This window comes from Nomascus leucogenys, chromosome 22a, assembly GCF_006542625.1.
Source record: "Nomascus leucogenys isolate Asia chromosome 22a, Asia_NLE_v1, whole genome shotgun sequence".
NCBI classification, from domain to species: domain Eukaryota; kingdom Metazoa; phylum Chordata; class Mammalia; order Primates; family Hylobatidae; genus Nomascus; species Nomascus leucogenys.
In genome coordinates this window covers 118657516-118678655 of record NC_044402.1, presented here as the reverse complement: position 1 = coordinate 118678655, position 21140 = coordinate 118657516, and the positions used below count along the sequence as shown (strand labels likewise).

At 51.0% G+C, this 21140-nt stretch overlaps 1 protein-coding gene across 1 annotated transcript; it reads right to left on the bottom strand.

Annotated features, from left to right (window-relative positions):
• Window positions 1–4573: 4573 nt before the first annotated feature.
• On the bottom strand, window positions 4574–14898 carry LOC100596217 (C-X-C chemokine receptor type 1-like). The gene is given in 5 exon segments (XM_030802312.1): window positions 4574–5158; window positions 5222–5397; window positions 5400–5739; window positions 13320–13670; window positions 14845–14898. Coding segments are annotated over 5 exon segments (1506 nt in total).
• Between the last annotated feature and the right edge of the window lie 6242 nt (window positions 14899–21140).

The window sequence follows — 21140 nt, the reverse complement described above, 5'->3', positions numbered from 1 at the left end:
GGCTGAGGTGGGAGAATGACTTAAACCAGGGAGGCGGAGGTTGCAGTGAGCTGAGATCATGCCACTGCACTCCAGCCTGGGAGACTGAGTGAGACAAAAAAAAAGAAAAAAACTAGCAGAACAAGTATGATATTTAGAAATAAATAGATCACTACCAGATGAAACAGCTATGAGAGCTGACAGCTGCTGCCCTTGTCTTCAGGGATTGGAGCTAGAAGGCTGCTGGTTTTTTGTTGTAAGCTTCATAAAGCCATTTCATTTTTTCAACAATGTGTATAAAATACTTAGACAATAAAATAAAATTTAATCTTAAAAAGTCGAGTTAACATATTTTGATTATTTTTTATTTTATTATGTCTTTGATTCATTTCTACCCTGAAAGTTGGAAGGAAGACTTTGGATTTAAAAACTGAATACCAGGCTGGAAGAAAACATTGGTGCTGATACTCCGCCGTTAGCTCCTTGTGGCTTTCTGGGTGGAACCCAGAGTGGCCTCTCTGACCTCTGCATGGAAATGGCAAAAGACTAGGCTCCACCACTGTCTCTTGGTGAGTGGTCTTCTCTAGGAAGGCACATCTTTGGGAGGATCCTTAGACCAAAGAGGAGACTGTCATTTTACATCATTTGCATCTGTGAGATTTTTCAGTCTCTGAAAGACTCTTATTAAAATACTACTTTGCTGAGAAAGGGGCAAATTTTGCCTCTATGGCATAAAATGTGGATTATCAATTCGTATTTTTGCTGGAATTAACAAGAATGGGCCAGGGGATGGAGGGCAAGGGGTGATGAGAGGCTGTGGTTGGTCAGAAGTGGAACTGGTTTAGGGGAAAACAGTAGATTTTGACATTTTGATTTAGAGTCTCAAACGTTGTCACCAAGGCTACAAAACAAACTTCAGGATTTTAACATCAGGAAGCATTGTGCAGAACATGCTGTTACATCTTAATCCCCATCCCTCACCTTACCCTGATGTGCATCCCCTCTGTAATCCCAATCTCATCACTGACCCCTCCCATTTCTGACCTCCACTCCTGTCCTATGATTCACCCCATCCCTAGTCCCAGCCCCATCCTGGACAAAGGAGTCCCTCTTAAGGCAAACACTCTCCCTGGCTCTGACCATATCTAATCCTCACTCTATCTAGTAATTGAAATATCAGTTTTTGATACTTCAATATGCTGTTAACTAAGTACCAAACTCCTGGCATTTTTAAAAAATCTGAAATCCAGATCATCTGTGTCTTGAGCTACACCCAGAAAATTACAGGCTGCATTAAAATTTCCAATCAGCCTGGGTGCAGTGGCTCACACCTGTAATCCCAGCACTTTAAGAGGCTGAAGCAGGCAGATCACTTGAGCTCAGTGGTCCAAGACCAGCCTGGGCAATGTGGCAAGACTCCATATCTACAAAAAATTTAAAAAATTATCTGGGCATGATGGCGCACAGCTCTGGTCCAGCTACTCTGGAAGCTGAGGTGGGAGGATCACCTGAACTCAGAAGGTTGAGGCTGCAGTGAGCTGTGTATGCACCACTGCACTCCAGCCTGGGTGACAGAGCAAGACCCTGTCTCATTAAAAAAAAAAAAAATCTAATGGAAAAATGTTGCACTTGTTTGAAGAGTCCACTATATCCCTCCCCTGTTTAAAACACTTCTGAGTTATTTTGTTGCTGTTTGAGCCTCATTTGCCAAGTTCCTAGTGAGGCTGAGCATTTTTCATGTGGTTATGAGTCATTCGCATTTCCCCTGGACCCAATGTGGATCCCTATTTACTTACTGAAGCCTCTGAGGGAGTCATCCTTGCAGGGGCATAAGGTGAAGAAGGAGGAAGTTGGACTTTGAGGAAACAGTAGGAGAGGTGGAGGGGGATTAGTGGAGGGAGGAGAGGAAAAGGAGGCCCCAGTTCTCAGCCTTCCGCCCTAGATTCTCTGTGCATCCTTTGCATCCTTCTTGTCTTCTCTGCTGAATCAGGTCTATCTCTTAGGGCTCGAGTGCCTAACTCCCTCCTCACCCACCTGCCTGGAGAGCCTTAAGCAGACAGACTGAGGAGCCTCTGTCTTGGCCCCGAAGAGCATCTTAGATGATGCTGCAGATAGGATGGTGACCCTACCAGGCACGTCTTCTGCTCCAGCCTTATAACTACTAAGCCTTCCCTGACATTTATTCCAGGCCTGACACCCCCTCCCTGAGCCTCACCACTCCCCCACACTTATCCCATTCCAAAGCCTCACTCTCCATATCTGGTCCCAGCTCCATGTTGAATCTCCCTGTTCCCAACACCTCACTGCGACCCTGACTCTCACTCTCCCTCCTTGTAGATCGCTCCCGATTCCTGGCATTCATCCTTTTCTGATATCATCCCAAGAAGCCACCCCATCCCCGCACTCACCCCATCTTTGATTTCAACATCAATCACTGATCCCCATCTCAAGCTTGATCTAGGTCCTGTCTTTGAGCCTCACCCTATTCCCAACCTCAAGCCATCCCTGATCCTTCCCCACACATGCTAAACGCACATACTTTCAGTTTTGCTTAAGCTGGTTTGACTTCTGTTTCTATCATTTGCCATCAGAAGAGCCCTGACATCATCAGTCCTCACATGGGACATTTTTACACAGATAATCATCTACTGAAGCTAAATCACAAAGGCAAGCTTGATAAGTGGACAGACGGAGGCTGAAAGGGGAGAGGACAGAGAAGAGGAGCTTTGAGTAGATGGTGTGCAAATGAGCTGTGGTCTTTTCAGCATACGTTCATTCCTGTGATCATTATTTATTGAACATTTAATAGGCTCCAGGCACCAAGGACATAGAGTGAACAAACTGAGAGGGTCCTGTCCCCAAGGAGAGAAAATAGACTAGGAAAAAACTGCAATTCAGGGAAAACATTTGGGGAGGGAGTGGCGAGCTCATGTAGTTTGAGGAAGCTGGGCAAGGCCTAACCCAGAAGATGATGCTCACCTCAGGGTGAAGCTGAGACTCCCTGGAGGAGCATTTCTTTTTACTTGTGGACAAAGGGAGCCTCCTCCACCTGGGGTATGGGCATGAACAGGAGTTTCTGTGCCTCAAGAGATTCTTCTACCAGGAGTTAAAGCACCAGGGAACGCTGCCCTTCAACCCAGAGAGGCATGTTTTTAGGAGGTGCTGCCCCCATTCTACTGCAGGAACAGCCAACAATGCCGCACACACCCTTGACTCTGTCACACCCAAGATACTTCCACAGGGACAAGCACGGAACAGAAACTTTATTAGGAACATCTGCCTGCCCAGTGGACTGGTGGCTGCACATGGCTTTCTGGGGATGCTGATGCTCCACGCCAGCCTGGAAGCTGCAGGAGGGAAGGGCTAAGGGCTGCTTGTCTCGTTCCACCTGGGGCTCAGCAGGTGGCCAGCACATGTGTCTGCAATGTTGGGCATGGGGGTAAAGGGAATTCCTGTGGCATAGGTCTGGCTTCTGAACCTACTTCCTCTTTGTTCACCCACCACCCCCAAGGGGAACATGTGTTTCCAGCTCCTCACAAGGCCACCTGGCGGGTTGATGTTTTGGCAGTGCCTGCCTCCATGTCTCCAGCAGACACTGCAACACACCTGAGATGGGAAAACCATCCCCTGAGCTCAGATCAGAGCACACAGAGCCACCAGCCTGGTGGCTCAACACTTAACACTCAGAGTTGAGGAGATGCTCCTGTGAGGGTCAACAAGAGTGTCCAGCCCTTATGAGGACATAGCTTCAGCCCTGTTCTGTCACCTACTGTCAGATTCAGGGCTGGTATGTGACCATACCCCTGGCCGAGGAGGATCCTTTTGTCCAGAAGTAAAAGGAAATGCTCCTCCAGGGAGTCTCAGCTTCACCCTGAGGTGAGCATCATCTTCTGGGTTAGGCTTTGCCAGGCTTCCTCAAACTATGTGAGCTCACCTCTCCCTCCCCAAGTGCTTTCCCTGAGTTGCAGCATTTTTCTGGTCTGTTTTCCCTCCTTGGAGACAGGGCCTGTCGGTTTGTTCACTCTATGTCCTTGGTGCCTGGAGCCTGTTAAATGCTCAATAAATAATGATCACAAGAATGAAGGCATGCTGAAAAGACCACAGCTCATTTGCACACCATCTACTCAAAGCTCCTCTTGTCTGTCCTCTCCTCTTTGAGTTTCTCGCTGTCCACTTATCAAGCTTGCCTTTGTGGTTTAGCTTCATTAGATGTTTATCTGTGTAAAAACGTCCCATGTGAGGACTGACGATGTCAGGGCTCTTCTGATGGCAAATGATAGAAACGGAAGTCAAACTAGCTTAAACAAAACTGAATTAATTAGCCAGTTAGTGGGATAAAGATGCAACTTTCAACCGGAATGATGGTGCTTCCTTTCCATGGAGGTGCAAAGGCTGGTCCTTGGAGGTACCTCAGCAGCTCCTCAGAAGGTTGGCATGACCCCTGAAGACACTAGTTCCCAACTTCCCCACATCCTATAGCGTCCCCCCAAAACCCAGAGAATGCCTATCCAGAGCCAGATCACCTTCCACATACAACCTCAGGGTGTTGGTTATTCTTTCCTTATTAGGAGAGATATTCCTTCATTGATGGTTTTCAGAGGTTGGAAGAGACACTGACAGAGGAAGAAGTGTAGGAGTTAACGCGATGATGTACCAAGAACTCCTTGCTGACCAGGCCATGCATGGCCAGGATCTTGAGGAATCCATGGCGAAAATTTTGGCCAATGAAGGCGTAGATGAGGGGGTTGAGGCAGCTATGAAGGATGCCCAGAATCTCGGTGGCATCCAGGGCCCGGCCAATGCCATTGCGGTGCTCACAGGTCTCCTTGATCACCTGGGTCTTCATGAGGGTGTCTGTGAGCAGGACCAGGTGGTAGGGTAGCCAGCAGAGCAGGAATATGAGGACGACAGCAAAGATGACCCGCATGGCCCAGTGCTTCTGCCCCATGTGGGCCTTAAACAGTGTACGCAGGGGGAATCCACAGCAGAACAGCATGACCAGCAGTGGCAGGATGAAGCCAAAGGTGTGAGGCTCACTGCAGCCTCCACCTCTGGGGTTCAAATGATTCTTTTGCCTCAGCCTCCAAGTAGCTGAGACTATAGGCAGGTGCCACCATACCCGGCTAATATTTTTGTATTTTTAGTACAGAGGGGATTTCACCATGTTGCCTGGGCTGCTCTCGAACTCCTGACCTCAGGTGATCTGCCTGCCTCAGCCTCCCAAAGTTCTGGGATTACAGACATGAGCCACTGCACCCTGCCAACAAACAATCTTGGCCAAGTGATGCTTCTGGGTCAGTGTACAAGTGGCATGGACAATGGCCTGGTAACAGTCCACGCTGATGCAGGACAGTAGTAGAATACCACTATAGAAGTTGATTTCCTTCAGGAGTGAGACCACCTTGCACAGGGGTGTGCAAAAATCCAGCCATTCACCTTGGAGGCGGACCAGATGGGCAAGGTCAGGGCAAAGAGTGGGTTGACTAAGGCTGGGTTGAGCAGGTAGACATTAGTGATGATGTGGCCAACATTGCTGTATAAAATGACCAGCACTACCAGGGAATTTCCCAGCAGGCTCAGCAGGAACACTAGGGCATAGGTAATGACCACAACATACTTGTTGAGTGTCTCAGTTTCTAGTATACAGGGGCTGTAATCTTTTGCTGTAGGTGGCATGCCAGTGAAATTTGAATGCTCCTCACCAAACCACATCCGTGAGTCTGTAATAGTCCATGTCTTCAGTTTCAGCCATGGTTTGATCTAGCTGGAAGGTTAGAAGGAAGGAAATGCGATTTAGTAGCTCGGATTCAAGGCATTCTCATCAAGGATGTGAGAACAGTTACTGAGACATCCTTTGCTTCCCTATTGGTTTGGTAACCAGAGATCCCCTTCCTCCTTCGCCTCCAACCTGGGCTTCTTTGGAGGTTGGCTTCCCAGTGTTCTCCACCTTCCACAACTCCAAGGCCTGGCCTGAGTATAGGGTAAGATGGAATATGGGGGAAATGCCTTAGCCCTAGGTCAACCTACAACTGTCTCCTCTCGGCCTATGTCTCTACCTCTGTCCCTCTTTAGCATTCTCCATCCTCAGTTCTATCTGTGCATTCGGATGGGGGGACCAGGTTGGTCTTGGACATTCAGGGAAGGGCCAGCATTAAGCAAAATGCAAGAAGGCAAACCTGTTCCCAGGTGCCCCCTTCTATTATTTCCTTTCCTATATTCTCCCCGATTCTGTTTAACCTTCTTAAAATTTACTAGGGGAAGGAAGTGGTAGCAACACATTGCATTAACCTGTATTTTAAGCCTTGTCCTCTGTTTAAAGGAGTTTTAAGCATTTGAGAGGATAAAGCCTCAGTCTTGGTCCTTGAATTTCCCCCCAAAATCTACAGAGTCATTTAAAACTTTTCAAATATATTTCCTATTGTGAAGCATTTTGCTGAAACAAAAATTTCCCAGAAGCCCAATATGTGAAATAGATAAAAGCTGAGCTGCTGTGGGGGAGGGTTTGCTGATCTCCCAACACAAATGACCCCTAAAGCCCCTCAAAGCCCCAGGGCTCTCTAGAAAACCATCTGAAAGCCTTTGGAAAGCTACTCAGATTGGTCATAAGGACATCCAGCATCCAGTTCTCGTTCTATCCTGATTTTACCATTAATAAGTCTCGTGACCTTGAGTGGGGTCTCGTACCCTTATAGATTTCAGTCTTCTCATCTGCACATAGAGGCACAGAGTCGTCCACCTTTTATTTGCTGCCAGACCTGAGGATCTATGATAAGTCCACTCAGATACACACATTTTAGTATGTTCTCTCCCTACCAGTATTTGCATTTTCACCAAAGACAAAGTCTTAGGGCAAAGCAATAAACATCAAATTGGAAAACTGTCAGCCTCTTCCCACAAAAGGGCGAGGTATGAAAAGAGGGGAGGAAGAGGCTGTGGCCTTCTCTTCACCTACTTCCATGTATGAAGTCAGAGTTTAGTACATGGTCATAAGGGAGGAGGAGAGCAACCTGTTTATCAGAAATCCTCCGGTCCCACAGAAATGAACACATTTTCTAAAATAAAGTCAAGCCAAGCTGTCCTACCCCAAAGAAAATCCTAGGAAGCAAAGGTGGCTTCCTACCTGAGGCCCCAGCCAGATGTGTCCAACCGTAGGAGCCACAGCTCAGAGATCAGAGTGACTTAACAGTTAGAGGGCACTTGATGAATAAGGTGAAATAGGGAAACCAAGTCAGACGACACCTCCCTTCTGAGTCCCAACCGTGTCCACACCTGGAGAAGAACAGTTAAGTCAAGGGATCACAGACTTGTGATCAGAGACTGCCAGGGTCCATATGACCAAGTGGGGGTCCCAGGTGTGAAGCTGGGGTTGAGGATCCATTATCTGAATTTTCCACTCTATGGATGATCATTTTTATTCTTTTCCTTTTCTTGAATTTATTTCCATTTGTTTATTCCTAAATTCCCTGGTAGATCACCTGTGAAAGCTTGCAACTGTCTGATAAGAATAAAGGGGGAAGGATTTGACTTTACAGCAGAGACTTCAGAAGGAGTCCTCTCTAGGAGCAAATTGGGGGCAATCCAGTGGGAAGGAGGTGGAAGACTGCACTTGAGCTGTGTTTGGACAACAGGCACACAATCTTTACTTATTTTTCAGGCTTCTTTGAGGTAGTCTGGTGGGGATTTGACGGGAAAGTGAACGCTCCTTTGCTGCTAGCCACTCTTTTGCACAACCAGTGCCAATGACCAGTTGATTTAAGTGGCTCTGAGGCTGGGGGCATAGGCCACTCCCAGAGTCTGGATGGTTAGCAGAGAGACCGTAGAGCTGGGGCAGTTCATGAATGGAAGAGCTGGAGTCAAGGTCACTGCTCCCCCCATCTCAGTAATGGAGAACGGCTTCTCTGGGAACCTGCCTTAGCTTCTCCCAGCAGCTAATATCTGTCCCCTGGCTTGAGTGTTCTGGCACCTTCATCAATTCTCCATTATAACATGAACCCTACTATACTGCAATGATGTGTTTACAAATCCGCCCTCCCCCAGCCTGTGAGCAAGAATCCTCTTCCATTCATCTTTGTGTTCTCTTTCAGGGACTATAGTAAGTGCTCAATCAACGGTTGTGGAAATAAATAATGGGAGACATTTCTACTGTGATTCACGGACCACATGTCACCACCACGATTCATTGTCTATTGCTTTTGGTCACACACTCATACCACAGGTATGCCTGAAAGCTTCACTTCCACACAGCCCACCTGGTCTGCCTGCCATTGTTCCTTCCCAACCATCCTCTAATGGAAGTGTAAATCTTGCCCTACCACAAATGTCAAATTTATCATGCCACAAATGCCTACAATTCTGCCACTGGCAAGCCTATTTTTAAAGGTAGATCATACTCTCCTGCTGGGTTCTCTTTTCATGTATAAATAGTGACAGGAAGTTTAAAGAGACAGTAGCCACTCTCAATTTGCTTTTACCGATGCTGATTTATCATGCTGTGATGCCCCTTCCTTACTCACCGATAGAACCTCCATTGGATGAGGATGGTCTAAACCAGTTATGCAACCTATTGCCCACTCTCCGAGGCTTCTTTACACCTAGTAGTGGCCAAGGATATCATTTTGGCTAATGAAGGTCAAGGAGAAGACTGCTGCGAGCTCTGGGAAAGCCCTTGCTTTTCCTACCAAAGAGAAAGAAAGACACCCCTTGGCACCCTCTCTCCCTTTTCTTTCCTTTTGCTTGTGACTGCTAGAGCTGCAGCAACCATCATGGGGCCATGAGGAAAAGGGCAAATGAATCGGAAAGAGGGCAGTCAGCCTTGGACATTTACTGAGCCCCCAACCAACATTAGCAAATGTTATGTGTAAAATAACACCACCAAAAACCCCTCACCCGCTATGTTTTTAAGCCACTGGGAGTTAGATTTTTGTTACTAGCAGCTGAGGGCACTCTTCACTGCTAACATGATCATCTAACTTGGGGTCTTCCAAACTTCCATCATCTCTAAACTACCTTTCACATTTTGGCCATGTCTGCTGAAGTGTAATATTCTTTAAATCGATTCACTTTTGTTAATTTAATTTAAAATGAATATGTAATGATTAAAATGAAAACAGATTCACCATGAATCACCCAAAACTGTTGCATTTTTACTGATGGAGCACTTTGCAAAGGCAAACTCAGCTCTGTCTATGTCTCTGATGCCCAAATTTCCTTCTCAGTTGTGTCATCATAATAAACACAAAGAAGATATTTAACCATGACCATTTCAAGACATATTGTCCATAAATAATTGCCTTTTTTCTGGTGTTTTTCTGAAAACATTTTTTTTTTATTCAAGCAGCTGTAATTCTAAGGTGTTATGTGTTCAAGGAGATTCATGGGAAGGACTCTGATAAGTATAGGTTTTTGATAGCTTTAAGATCATACCATTGGACTGGGTAAGAATTTCCATAACTCTAAGGAAGAGACTGATGCTATCATGAAACTTAACCAAGATCAAGCAGAACAAAGTTAATTACATGAGGTTAAATGAACTGAGGAGGATAATGTTTTTATGAATTTTTATTTGAAACTTTGCTGGTTCTTTAAATATTTTGTTTGCCATAGTTTAGGAAACTTTTTTTTCTTTTAAACTATCTATAGATTACAGCAATTTGGCCAAATGTACTTCTGTGAACAAAAATGGAAACATTTACTTTTTCTCCATATAGGATCCTTCCAGAATTCAGAAACTATTTGTGAGTATTCTTGTTGGTATGGTAATATAGTGATTTGCTTCTGTTCTGTAGGAATCGGCTCTCTTTATAACAGGATATATTGACAGTATTGGGTATATTACTAGGGCATTGACTGGGATGTCATATTTGAAAATGTCTAGAGAAGGAATCTATAGGTATTGTGGGCGAAGTCTGAGGTCCGCCTTGGTTTGGCTTTCTAGCCTCAAGAGGTTTTAAAAAATCCAATTTGAGATTTCCTATCAAAAGTTCCAACAAAGCAAGCTTTAAAAGAATACCTCTGTGGTCAATTGCTATGTTTGCTGCATTTATTTAATTAGTCAGGCTGTGTTTGATGATGCTAAACTTATTTTGCAAACAAATTAATCTTACTTTGATTATCTTTGGTAGAAATGAGAGTGACTGTAGAGAGAAAAATTGTGTTTCAGAAGAAAAATTATAGTGTGCCTGTTATTAGATTGTAACCCTGCTCTTTGTTTTTCAGTTTATTATCTTTTTTTGATATGGAGTTTTGCACTATTGCCCAGGCTGGAGTGCAGGGGCACTATCTCTACTCACTGCAACCTCTGCCTCCTGGGTTCAAGGGATTCTTCTGCCTCAGCCTCCCAAGTAGCTGAGATTACAGGCGCCCACCACCACGCCCGGCTAATTTTTTGTATTTTTAGTAGAGATGGGGTTTCACTATGTTGGTCAGGCTGGTCTCAAACTCCTGACCTCAAGTGATCCACCTGCCTTGGCCTCCCAAAGTGCTGGGATTACAGGTGTGAGCCACTGCGCCCAGCCTCAGTTTATTGTCTACCTGTAGACTGGACTGGATCTTGATTCCTTCTAGATTCCTCCAATCCAATTTTCTCCCATGGAATTACAAAGAACAAGAACTGCTCTGTTCCTGAAGCCTTATAAGCTGGAGCTGGGCAACTTGGCGTAAATTTCAAGGGAAAACCTTCATGCCTGATGTGTGTGCCACACAGAGTTTCACCAAAATACTCGATGCTATAACCAGAGACATTTAAACTGCAAACCAGAGTGAGAAGTTGATGACTTCATGCTGTGGACAGCTTTCCCTAAAACACTGAAGAAGACTCCTCACCGTGGTGAATCTCTTACCTCTCTTAATTTCCCCTTGCTTATGTCTACCCCTTTCACTTGGCAGCATTATGCTGTAATTAGGATTTCACAGCCAGTAGCTTCTGTGGGTAAATTGAGGGAGTGTTGGTTCTGTCACATCAAACCCAAAGTTTTACATCACCTAAGAGATCCTTTAGGCCACCCAGTGGCTAACTTTAGCAGCATCCCTAACTCAACTCTTTGTTCAAATTGGACCTGTGGTCCCTTTTATAGAGTTAGACTTCTAGACTCACTCGTTCTCACCCCGTTTTAATTTAACCCAGTCGTAGGATGCTAGATAATGTGATTCCTTGTGACTTGGACTGTGAGCCCAGGAAGAACCCTGAGTCTCACTGCCCAACTCTCTCCTTACACAAAGGAGGATGCAGAGCCTACAGAGGGGAAGTCTACAGAGGGGAAAGACTTATATCTGGCCACACAGCAGGGGAGAATCCCAGCTCTATCTTGCAGGCCAGTGTGTGAAGATGATGGTGTGGCCTCCACCAATTGAGCAGTCCCTGGGTGACGACACTGTGCTAATTTTTTAACATCTTTGTCCCATTCAATCCCCACAAAACCCTGGGGGGCTAGAGAGGAACCTGGAGCACAGAGAGGGTAAGTCTTTTATCCTACATCACAGAGGTTCCCAGGATTTGAACTCAGGTGTGTGCCCACAGGGCCCGTCTTCTGGGCCCTGACTTGGTGTGAGCAACCCCGTGAGGGTTCATGCCATGCGGACACTAGGCTGGGAGTGTCCCCATGTTCCCCATGGAGGGCGCCCAGCCTTGCCCGGGTACTCATCCTCCTTGAGACACCCACTCATTCTTTCCTGGGCCCTAGCTGAGTGGAAAATGTGTGCTCTTTGAGGAGAGAGTGCAGAAGTAAAGCGCGGCCCCAGGGCTGGGGCTGAGCAGATGCTGCGTGGGTATGGGGAGCAGGGCGCCTGGTTTTAATACTGCCTCTCTCTCTAGGGGGATCTCATCCTCTTCTCCTCCCTATGGGTCCTGGGGCCCAGAGAGGGACACTGTGGCCCTGACAGCTGGTGGCCTTATTCTGAGATCCTAGAGTCAAGACCAGGCATGGAGTGGAAAACCCAGGTGTCCTGCCTCCCGGGCTGTGGCTGCTGGAGTTTGGGGTGGGGTGGCAGTGGTACAGCAGTGGGACACAGTGGAGGGAAGGGGAGAGGGAAATGGAGGTAAATGAGGGAGGTGGGTGGGGCATGGGATTTAGGGAGAACGGGGTTAGGAGTCCAGAGACCTGGGTCTCCATCCTGGCCTGGCTACGCACTCACTGTGTGATCTCGGGCAAAATCACTCACCTTCCTTGAGCCTCAGTTTCCCCACCTGTAGACCAAAGATTGGACTGACGGTCTCGGCAGCCCCTCCCAGCCCAGATCCTGTGTGAAATCCATGAACGGCTCCATGTGTCTCCTCCTCTCCCTCATCTCTGCCATGCATTTTCCTCCCCTGGCTCCTGGCATCACTCCCCTTCTATCCCCGTAAGTTCCAGGGGAGTGACGCCCGGGAGAGCCTGGCTGGCTGGGGCACGACAGCGCGGCTCTGCTGCCAGAGTCCGTCCCTAGTGACTGTGTAGGGAAGAAGTGGTAGAGGCAGGATCCAGTGCACTGGGGCAGAATGGTGAGATGGGGGATGGGTCCTCTCAGGCCGACCTGGGGTAGAGTCACCTGTTGGCCAAATGGGGGCTGATCCATTGTGGTAGCTGGGACTGCTGCTAGTTTCCTTTTCGTTTTCAGCACTTGCTCTTGCTTTTCTTCCTTCTCGCCACCAGGGAGCAGAGGGAGGCCGTGGAGCTCCGCAGCTGCTATTGCTGTGGTTGTCTCTTCCCTGTCTCTTGGTTGGGCTGTGAGGCAGCGCTCCAGGGTGGGGAGGGGAGGTCGACGGTCCCACCACGCTCCTCCTTCCTGTCTCCACCTCAGTCAGCTGAGGCGGTCCCCGTGAGTGCTGGTCACCAGCGCCGACCCCCCAGGCCTGATCCCATTCCTAAAAGGATGCATGTGAGACCACCAGTGAGATCCCGTGCCCAGCAATGGGCCAGGCGGGTTTCCCAGGTGGGCTGGGGCCCCCCGTCCTGGCTGTGCTCTGCCTCCTTGAGGCTGGGGTCTTTCCATGCCGGGTCCTCGTTTCTCCAGGCTGGGCTGCTGCAGGGGCTAGTATTGGGGCAGAAGAGCAGGGGCCTGGCAGGACGGCTGTTTTCACAAACCCCAGGAACCGCATCTAAAAACCAGCACAAGGGATGCCCCAGCGTTTCTGCCCTCGGCTCTGTCCTGCACCTATATCCCCCATGCGGAGGCTGCGTCCCCCATCTCTGTCCCTCATCTCTGCCTCTTCCTCATTGTCTGCCTTTATCTTCTCCCTGTCCCTCTGTCACGTTCTTGGTGTGTTTCTCACCCTGCCCCCCAAGTCAGACTGTCTGAAGTCCCTGTCCCAAGGACTCCACCACTGCCGCCCTCCCTTCTCCCCTCCCTGAGGTGGGCTTCATCACTGGCTGTGTTCGGGACCTGTATTGCAGACCCTCATCAGGCCCCACAATGGGGGCTCCTGTCGCTGCTGGCCATAAAGGCAGGGACTCTGCCGGGGCCAGGCTGGGGGCATTGCTGCTCCCCTGCCAATGTCGCAGGCGCTCTGGGCTGAGCTGTCGCAAGGGCTGGGGGCGGGCCGGCTCCTGGGGCTCCCGCGTCTCCGCCCCTGCCCGCCGGGCGCCAGGCCGGATGGGCTGCACTGTGAGCCTGGTGTGCTGCGAAGAGCTGCGGCCCGGGCCACCCTGTGGTCCCCAGCCCCCGGGGAGTCCCTGGGCCTCGGCGCGGGCTGAGTGCTGGGAGCCCGGGGGTTTGGCCTGTGCAGAGAGAAGGCAGCTACTGCTTCAGGTAGGGGCTGCAGGAATGGGTGAGGGAGGACAACCCGAGTCGGGAGCTGGCGGTTGGCAGAGCCCAGGGCACCTGACACAGGTTAAGTAGCCAGCCCAGGACAGTGCTAGTCTGCTTGGGAAGTGCGGCAAGGCAGGTGGACCAAGGGGGAGGCAGGACCAGGACTGGGTGAAGGGGCCTCCAGTTGGGTAGAGGGCTCCCCTGGGTCTCTTGTGCCCTTGGGAGGAGGGTGATATAGGACCTGACCCCTAGAAGGGCAAACAGCTCAGGTGAGGTTGGTTTAGGAGTCACCCAGGAGGGGCAGGCCTGGAGTGCTGGGGCAAGGTAGGGAAAGAGTTAATCTTCCTTGAGCTGGACCAAGGGGCAGCTCTGGCAGTGTCCCTTGATTTAGGAGGGCTCTGGAGTTAGGAGGGTGGGGGCCCCACTGGAGCAAGGACTTCCCCAGGATGGTGGGGACAGCTGGCCTCTCACCCCTGCCTTCTCTGTGCTGGGTGAGCCTCAGAGACTAGCAAGTGGGGAGCTGACCTGGCAGTGGGGACAGGTCTGAGCTGGGAGGCAGGTGTCTGTTCTGGAGGAGGTGTCTGCCAGGGAACCACTAGGCCTGGTATAGGTGTGGCGCTGGTTTCTTCCTGGGAGAGTAGGAGGAGGTGTTTGGGGTCACCAGGGTTGGGTAACTCCTCTCTAGGTCCCTGTGACCTCAAGACTCGCTGTTGGTGGGTCTTCTTTCTTCACCCCGTGTCCCTGCCTCCCCACCTCCCACACAGCCAGCTTTGACATGGGGCAGGTGCCTGTTGGGCCAGGTGAAGGTGGGCAGGGACAGGGACAGGCAGTAGGGCTGAGACGGAGGGAGGAGCCGGGTCTCTGGAGGTGGATGATCAAGGGGACAAGGAGGGGAGGGTGTGTGTGCCGGTGTGCGACAGTGGCAGGGACAGGGATGGGGACGAGTGTCTGCATCAGATGAGCTGGTTTCTGAGCGGCCTCTTGGGAGAGCCCGGAGCTTGCCTGTGACTCCCTCCCTCCTCTATCTGTGGGGATCAAGCTCCATCCCAGCTGCTGCGCCCTGACTCTGGCTCCAGTGGGGGTTGCTGCTGCTCGGCGCTCCCCGCTTCAGGGGCTTAGGGAAGAGCAGCCTGCACCCATCACCTGGGCCCTCACTAGAGGAGGGGTGATATCCTCGTTCTTGGGGTGGATAAACATCTCCCGGGTGCTGATCTCCTCAAAAGCCAGGAGTCAGTGGCTACCCAGACATCTGGGCTGTCTGCCAGGGCACTCCCACTGCCAGTCCTGCTGCAGACACACCCCCCATTCCTGCCCCAGGCCCTGCCATAGGCCCAGCGTCTCTCCCTGAGCCACAGCCTGAGCTCCTGCTGCCTGTGTCCACACCCAGCCTCGCTATTCTCCTGTCCCCTCAGCACAGCCCTCTCCTACTCAGGCCACATCACCCCCTTCCCCTGTCATGCTGCCTCCTCCTCCACAAGCAGGCTGTCCTCCTCCTTCTCCCGGACTGCCTTGTCCCCCAACCCCCATTGCCCACTCCTCTTTCTCTCCTGGCCAGCATTTGGCTCCTGCTCCTCCTCTTGGCTCCGAGAGGGTGCATGCCTTGGCTCTTAGGCTTCCAAGTCCAGCTCAGGGTTGTCAGTGCCTGCAGCTGTGGGCCCTGCCCCTCCCAGGTGGCCTCTCTAGGTCCCACAACTGCCCTGCACCCTGAGCCCTCCTATGGTCCCACATGGCAGCCTCAGGAGCAAGAGGTTGGGCTTGGCACCCTCCTGAGTCCTCCAGCCAAGCCTTCTGGGTGCCAAGGGGCCTGCCGGGCATCTCTGGGTGCCAGTTGTGCCTCCTTACTCTCTGCTGTATCCCAGGACAAGTGGGTGCTTGTGGATGGGGTGGGAGCAGTGAGGAGGAGACTCCTGGCTGCTGTTGCCTCTTCCGTTTCTGTAGTCAGCTCTTCTGGGCTCTGCTTCTTTCAGCCCGGAGACCCACTGAGGTTAGAAGTTCTCCCGGAGCCTGGACCTGCAGCCTCCCCTGCATTCCTGTTGTGGGGCCTGCACCCCTTTTGGAAGTTCTAGGATCTGGTCTGACTCTCTCCCCCGTGGGTTGGATGACCTCCTCTTCCTCTCTCTCTTGTTATGTAGAATCAGAGACCCCAGAGCTGAAAAGGATCTTAGTGCTTCTGAGCCTTTTGAGGACACAGATCCCTTTGAGAATCTGATGTAACCTATGGGTGTTCTTGCTAGGAAGAAGGTGCACACACACACAGACACGCACATACACTCATACACACAGGCACACACACAAGACACACACTCATACACACACAGACACGCACATACATTCATACACACAGGCACACACGCTCACACAAGACACACACTCATACACACACAGACACGCACATACACTCATACACACAGGCACACACACTCACACACTCGCTCCCCACACAACACACACACACTCATACACTCACATACAGACATGCTCACACACTCACACTCATGCACACACACACTTATACACACAGGCACACTCACACACTCACACAAGACACACTCATACACAGACACGCTCACGCACAACACACTCTCACACTCATATACACACACAGACATGCTCACACACAACATACACACTCATACACAGACATGCTCACACACAATCACACTCATACACACAGACACTCATACACACACTCACACACATACACAGGCACATTCACACACATACAAGACACTCATACACACACAGACACACACAACACACACATAGACACACAGACATGCTCACACACACACAGATAAGCTCACACACTCACATACACACATACACTCACATACACTCACACGCTCACACACTCACATACACTCATACTCACACACTCACACTCATACATACACTCATACACACAGTTCACACACATGTTCACACACATACATGCTCACACATATGCTCACACACTCATACCCATGCTCACACACACACTCATACACACATGCTTACATACAGTCTCACACACACACTGACACACACAGACACACAGCCTCTGTGCAAACATACACAATGTCATATATTTCTTCAAGCCCCACTATAGCCCTGATTTATCCACCCCCTGCATTTCGAAACAGCACACTGAGGACCAGAGGGGGAGTCCTCAGTGTGACTTGCCCAAGGTCACACTAGAAATGAGTGTCAGCGCTGGGACCACATCCCAGGAGTCCCGGGTCCAGACAAGTGAGGGTTTCATCCCGAGATGCAACTTTTGCTTTCCCCAGAGGCTGCGTGAAAGGCAGATGCACTTGGCAATTCATTTATTCAACACTGATTTAAGCATTTTTGAGCAGCTGCTATAGGCCAGGCATGGAGCTTGGGGCTGGGGATAGGGCAGAAAGCAGACAGCCCGGGTCCTTGCCCTCAGGGGGTTGTCAGTCCAGTGGGAGAGATGGAACAGACTGCAAACAAGTCGTTGCACTGACTGGAGACAGTGCTATGGAGGCTAAGTTCAGGATGTGGCGGGTGAGGATCCCAGAGGGATTGCACCGGGAAGGTGAAGGAAGTGGCATCTGAATGAGGAGCTGAAGCAAGAGCAGCTGGGAGGAAGAAGCATTCCAGGTGTTTGGAGCAGCAGACTTGAAGGTCCCGGGATAGAGAAGAGCCGGGACCTGTTATAGAAGTGGACAAAGGCTTTACCTGGCTGCTCCTGGCTCCCCGGGAGCCCTCATACACATGCTGTTTATATATGGATTGGGAGGGTGAGAGTCAAAACAAGGTGCCTGGGAGGCAGGGCAGGCAGGGAGGTGCCTGGTGGTCAGAGTTAGAGATGGTTGGCCAGGGAGAGGGCTGAGTGGGGCCATGACTAACTTGGGAGAAAGGACTGAACCTGGAGATGGCTTGGATGTGGATGAGGAGCAGGAGGAAGTTGAAAATAACCCCTCTCATCTCACAGAGATGGTGGCTGTCAAGGCATTTGTCTGTATTAGTGTGTTGAAATATTTCCTAAAAACAGAAAAGTGTACAAACTTCCCACTGGCTGAACACACACATGTACTCACATACACGGCATGCAGAGTCTAGAAACAGAACAGTGCCAGCTCTCAGAATGTGCCTCCTGCCCCTTCCAGTCACTAATCCCCCTCAGAGGGCAGCGCGTGATCCTGACTTCTAACCACAGGGAGTTGACTGTTCTAGAATGTCTAATAAATGGAATGGCACTTGTAATCAGTGGAGCACATCATATGTATTCTTTTGTGCTCAATATCATGGTTGTGAATTTTATCTATATTCCTGGGTGTGGTTTCGAGCGTTCCTTCTCATTGCTGGACAGCGTCCCACTGTGTGAAGACACGCTGTTGATTTATCCATTCTGCTATTGACAGGCATTTGAGTTGTTTCTAGTGTTGGGCTACTGTGAATAGCACTGCTAAGAACACTTTCATGCATGTCTTTTGAAGATCATGAACCCAGATTTCTGTTCGGTATATGTATCCCTCCATTTTGGTGATGTCTCTGGGAGACCCAAGTGTCTTGGAATCAAAGGAATCATTCAATGAAGGGAGAACTTCAGCACCTTGATGATGCGGGTGAGGGATGCCTTGGGGATGGGAGAAGATTCTCTAGCACCCTCTTATGTCTCTTTGTAATGATTCTTCTCAATTCACTTGCCCCCCGGCCTTGTGGGCCTCAGGAGGGAAAGGAGGAAGAAGCTCTGGAGTCCTATATTGGAGTGGGGTGGGTGGGGGTCCACCAATCACCTCTCTAAGTCTTACCCACTCTCTGGGGACAGGCCTGGGTCCCTAGCAGGGGCAGGAGGGTGTGAGGCTGAAGATAGGGCCGCACCCTCTATTTGTTTGCGCTTTCCGGAAGGGCAAGAAGCCAGCCACTGCCTCCTCGTTTGATGTATGAACTTGCCCAGGGCTCCTGGCACTGGGACAGAGCCTGGTGCCAAGGGCAGGCAAGCTAAGGCAGACCCCAGAGGGGCCGCAGCCTGTAAGTGGGAAGTGTAGGCTGCATCTGCAGAGAGGCCAAGTAGTGGGGAGGAAAGGGGACCCAGGCTATGCTTAGGGGTCAGGTCCCCTTGCTGACTGTCCCAGCTCTGATTTTTAAATTCACCTCCACCCCCAAGACCATAGCCTGGTGCTTTTGGCCAGCCCTTCTGCCTCCCAGCCTGAGTGGCTGTAAAGCCCAGAGCAGGAAGCTGCAAATCTACCCCAAGGATAGGGGATGGAAGACCCCAAGCTCTAGGGTCCTTTTCTGGCCTGGGATATGAGAGTGCTGGGTGCTTCTGCTGCTGTCTGTTTAAAGTGTGTCTCCTCAGTAAGCCCACGACCCAGGGTTTTCAGGCCAGTGCCAAGCTTTAGTGAACCTGGTATCCCAGGCACTTAGCAAAGGACGTGTGACATCTGGATACTCAATAAAGATTGCCCAAGGGATGGCTGGGTGAATGGTGAGAGGCAGACAGGTAGAGACCCCACAGACAGGAGAGAGAACGCAGACAGGGCAAGTGCAAGAGGATGGTGGTGATAGGCCCGGGTCCCTGCTCTATGGGGTGGAACTGTTCTGTCTGGGAAATAGTGGTCTTCCCTGGGCCCACCTGGGCCTGAGCTTCTCTGGGCACCCAGCAGGAGGGTGCAGGTGTGGGGATGGGGGGTGGAGTAAGGCCAGTGGGGGCCAGCTCACGCATGGCTGGAAGTCAGATAAGAATGTGTGCAGGGTCAGGTGAAGTCAACTGACAGAAGGAGTTTTGAGGTTTGAAGAGCATGAGCAAAGACTTAAGAGCCTGGTGACCAGCTGGGGGTGGCAGAGGTGGCAGTCACCAGGATGCTGGCAAGGGGTGTCCTCTGGGCCAGCTCGTCTGGGCCTTCCTGCCAGCATCCTTTCCCAGGAGCTTCTGAGCGTTGCCACCAAATCCCACTTCACCCACCTCTTCCTGCCATGACTGAAACTGAGAGGGGTCCAGGGTGGCCTGGAGAGTCTCCTGATTCCTTAGAGTCCTCTGAGCCAGCCTGCAGTCTGCAGGTCCTCTGGCCCGGAGCCTCTGGGTGGATGCTGGCTGTGCACTGGGGAAGCCTCTGAATCTTCACCTGTCTGCTCACCTTTCAGCCCCTCTGCCTTTCCGCTCATCTCTTCCTCCACTCATCTGCCACCTTCTCTTTCCCTATCCACCCTCCACTCCCACCGTCCCCTCACCTCTGCCAGGCCCCATGCATACACATGACATCTCTACCCCATCCTTTCCTGGGAAGTCAGTGCGGGAGGCAGAGGGTCCAGCACATCACCCTGAGACAATGTGCCGAGGGCTGTCACCTGGTTCTAGAGCAGGGACTGGCCTGTTCTGCTTGGAACAGTCTGGAAAGCCCTCCCAGAGGAGGAGACACTTTGAACAAGTTCTTAAAAGTTTGAGCAGGAGTTCACCTTCCCAGAGGGAGGGGCAAGGCCATTTCAGTCAGGTGCAGAGGTGCTAGAAGCATGTGGCCCCTTCAGGGAGGGGAGTGGTTAAGTGTGGGTGCAGAGTAGGGTCTGGGGAGAGGCAGGATCAGAAGCTGGGAAAGAGGTGATTCTGCATGCAAAGGGCCTTGAATACCAAGCTGAAGAGTTTCGGCTTTACACTTATTGTGTAGGCCGTGGAGTCCCTGAAAGGCCCTCCAGAGAGGGACTGATGTTTTAAACTATCCCTGGCTCAGGGTGGAAGATGCCAGGGGGGTGTAGGGTGACTGGAGCAGCTGGTGGGTGTGCCTCACATGGCTGGGCCAAACGGGAATGAGAGTGTGTGTGTGTGTTTGCGGGGTGGGGTGCGGCACAGGTATTGTGTTTGCTGTAAAGTCTCTCCTCCCTTCGTTGGCCCCCAGAAGCCGGCTGCCCTTCCTCCTCCCTGACTTTCCCCTCCACCAAGCCCTCAACACCCCAGCCAGTAGCCCAAGAACTTAAGCCCGCCAGGCCAGGATCTGAGCCAAGAGCTCACCTCGTGTGGCTGGCCCTCCGCCATGTCCTCTTGGCTCAGTTTCACCTGCTGCCAGCCCAGACATCACTCCCATGGGGGATGGGCAAGGGACAGGCCTGGCTTTCTTGGGACCCCAGACCCAGGCTAGGCATGTCCACCCTGCCCTTGAGGGGTTGGAGGGGGAGGAGAGGAGGGATGAGTGGGGCTGGAGTGTCCTGATCTGGGTGCTGTAAGGGGCACCTGTGGCGCAGCCTCCTGACATACGCGGTGGGTGGGGAAAGGGCTGGAGGGAGTTAGGGATGGGGAGCGTTTGGTCAAGGATGGCCAGAAGTCGTTGGGTGGGAAAGTGCCCTACAGCCACCTTTTCCTTTCTCTACTGCTTCCTTGGGCCCAATATTCCAACCCGGCCCTGCCCTGGGGAGGTAGAGGAGCTTTCGCTTGCAGGGTCAAGATTCTCGGGCCCAGAGCAGGCCCCTGGTCTCCTCTGGTCTCCTGTCTGCCTCCTTTC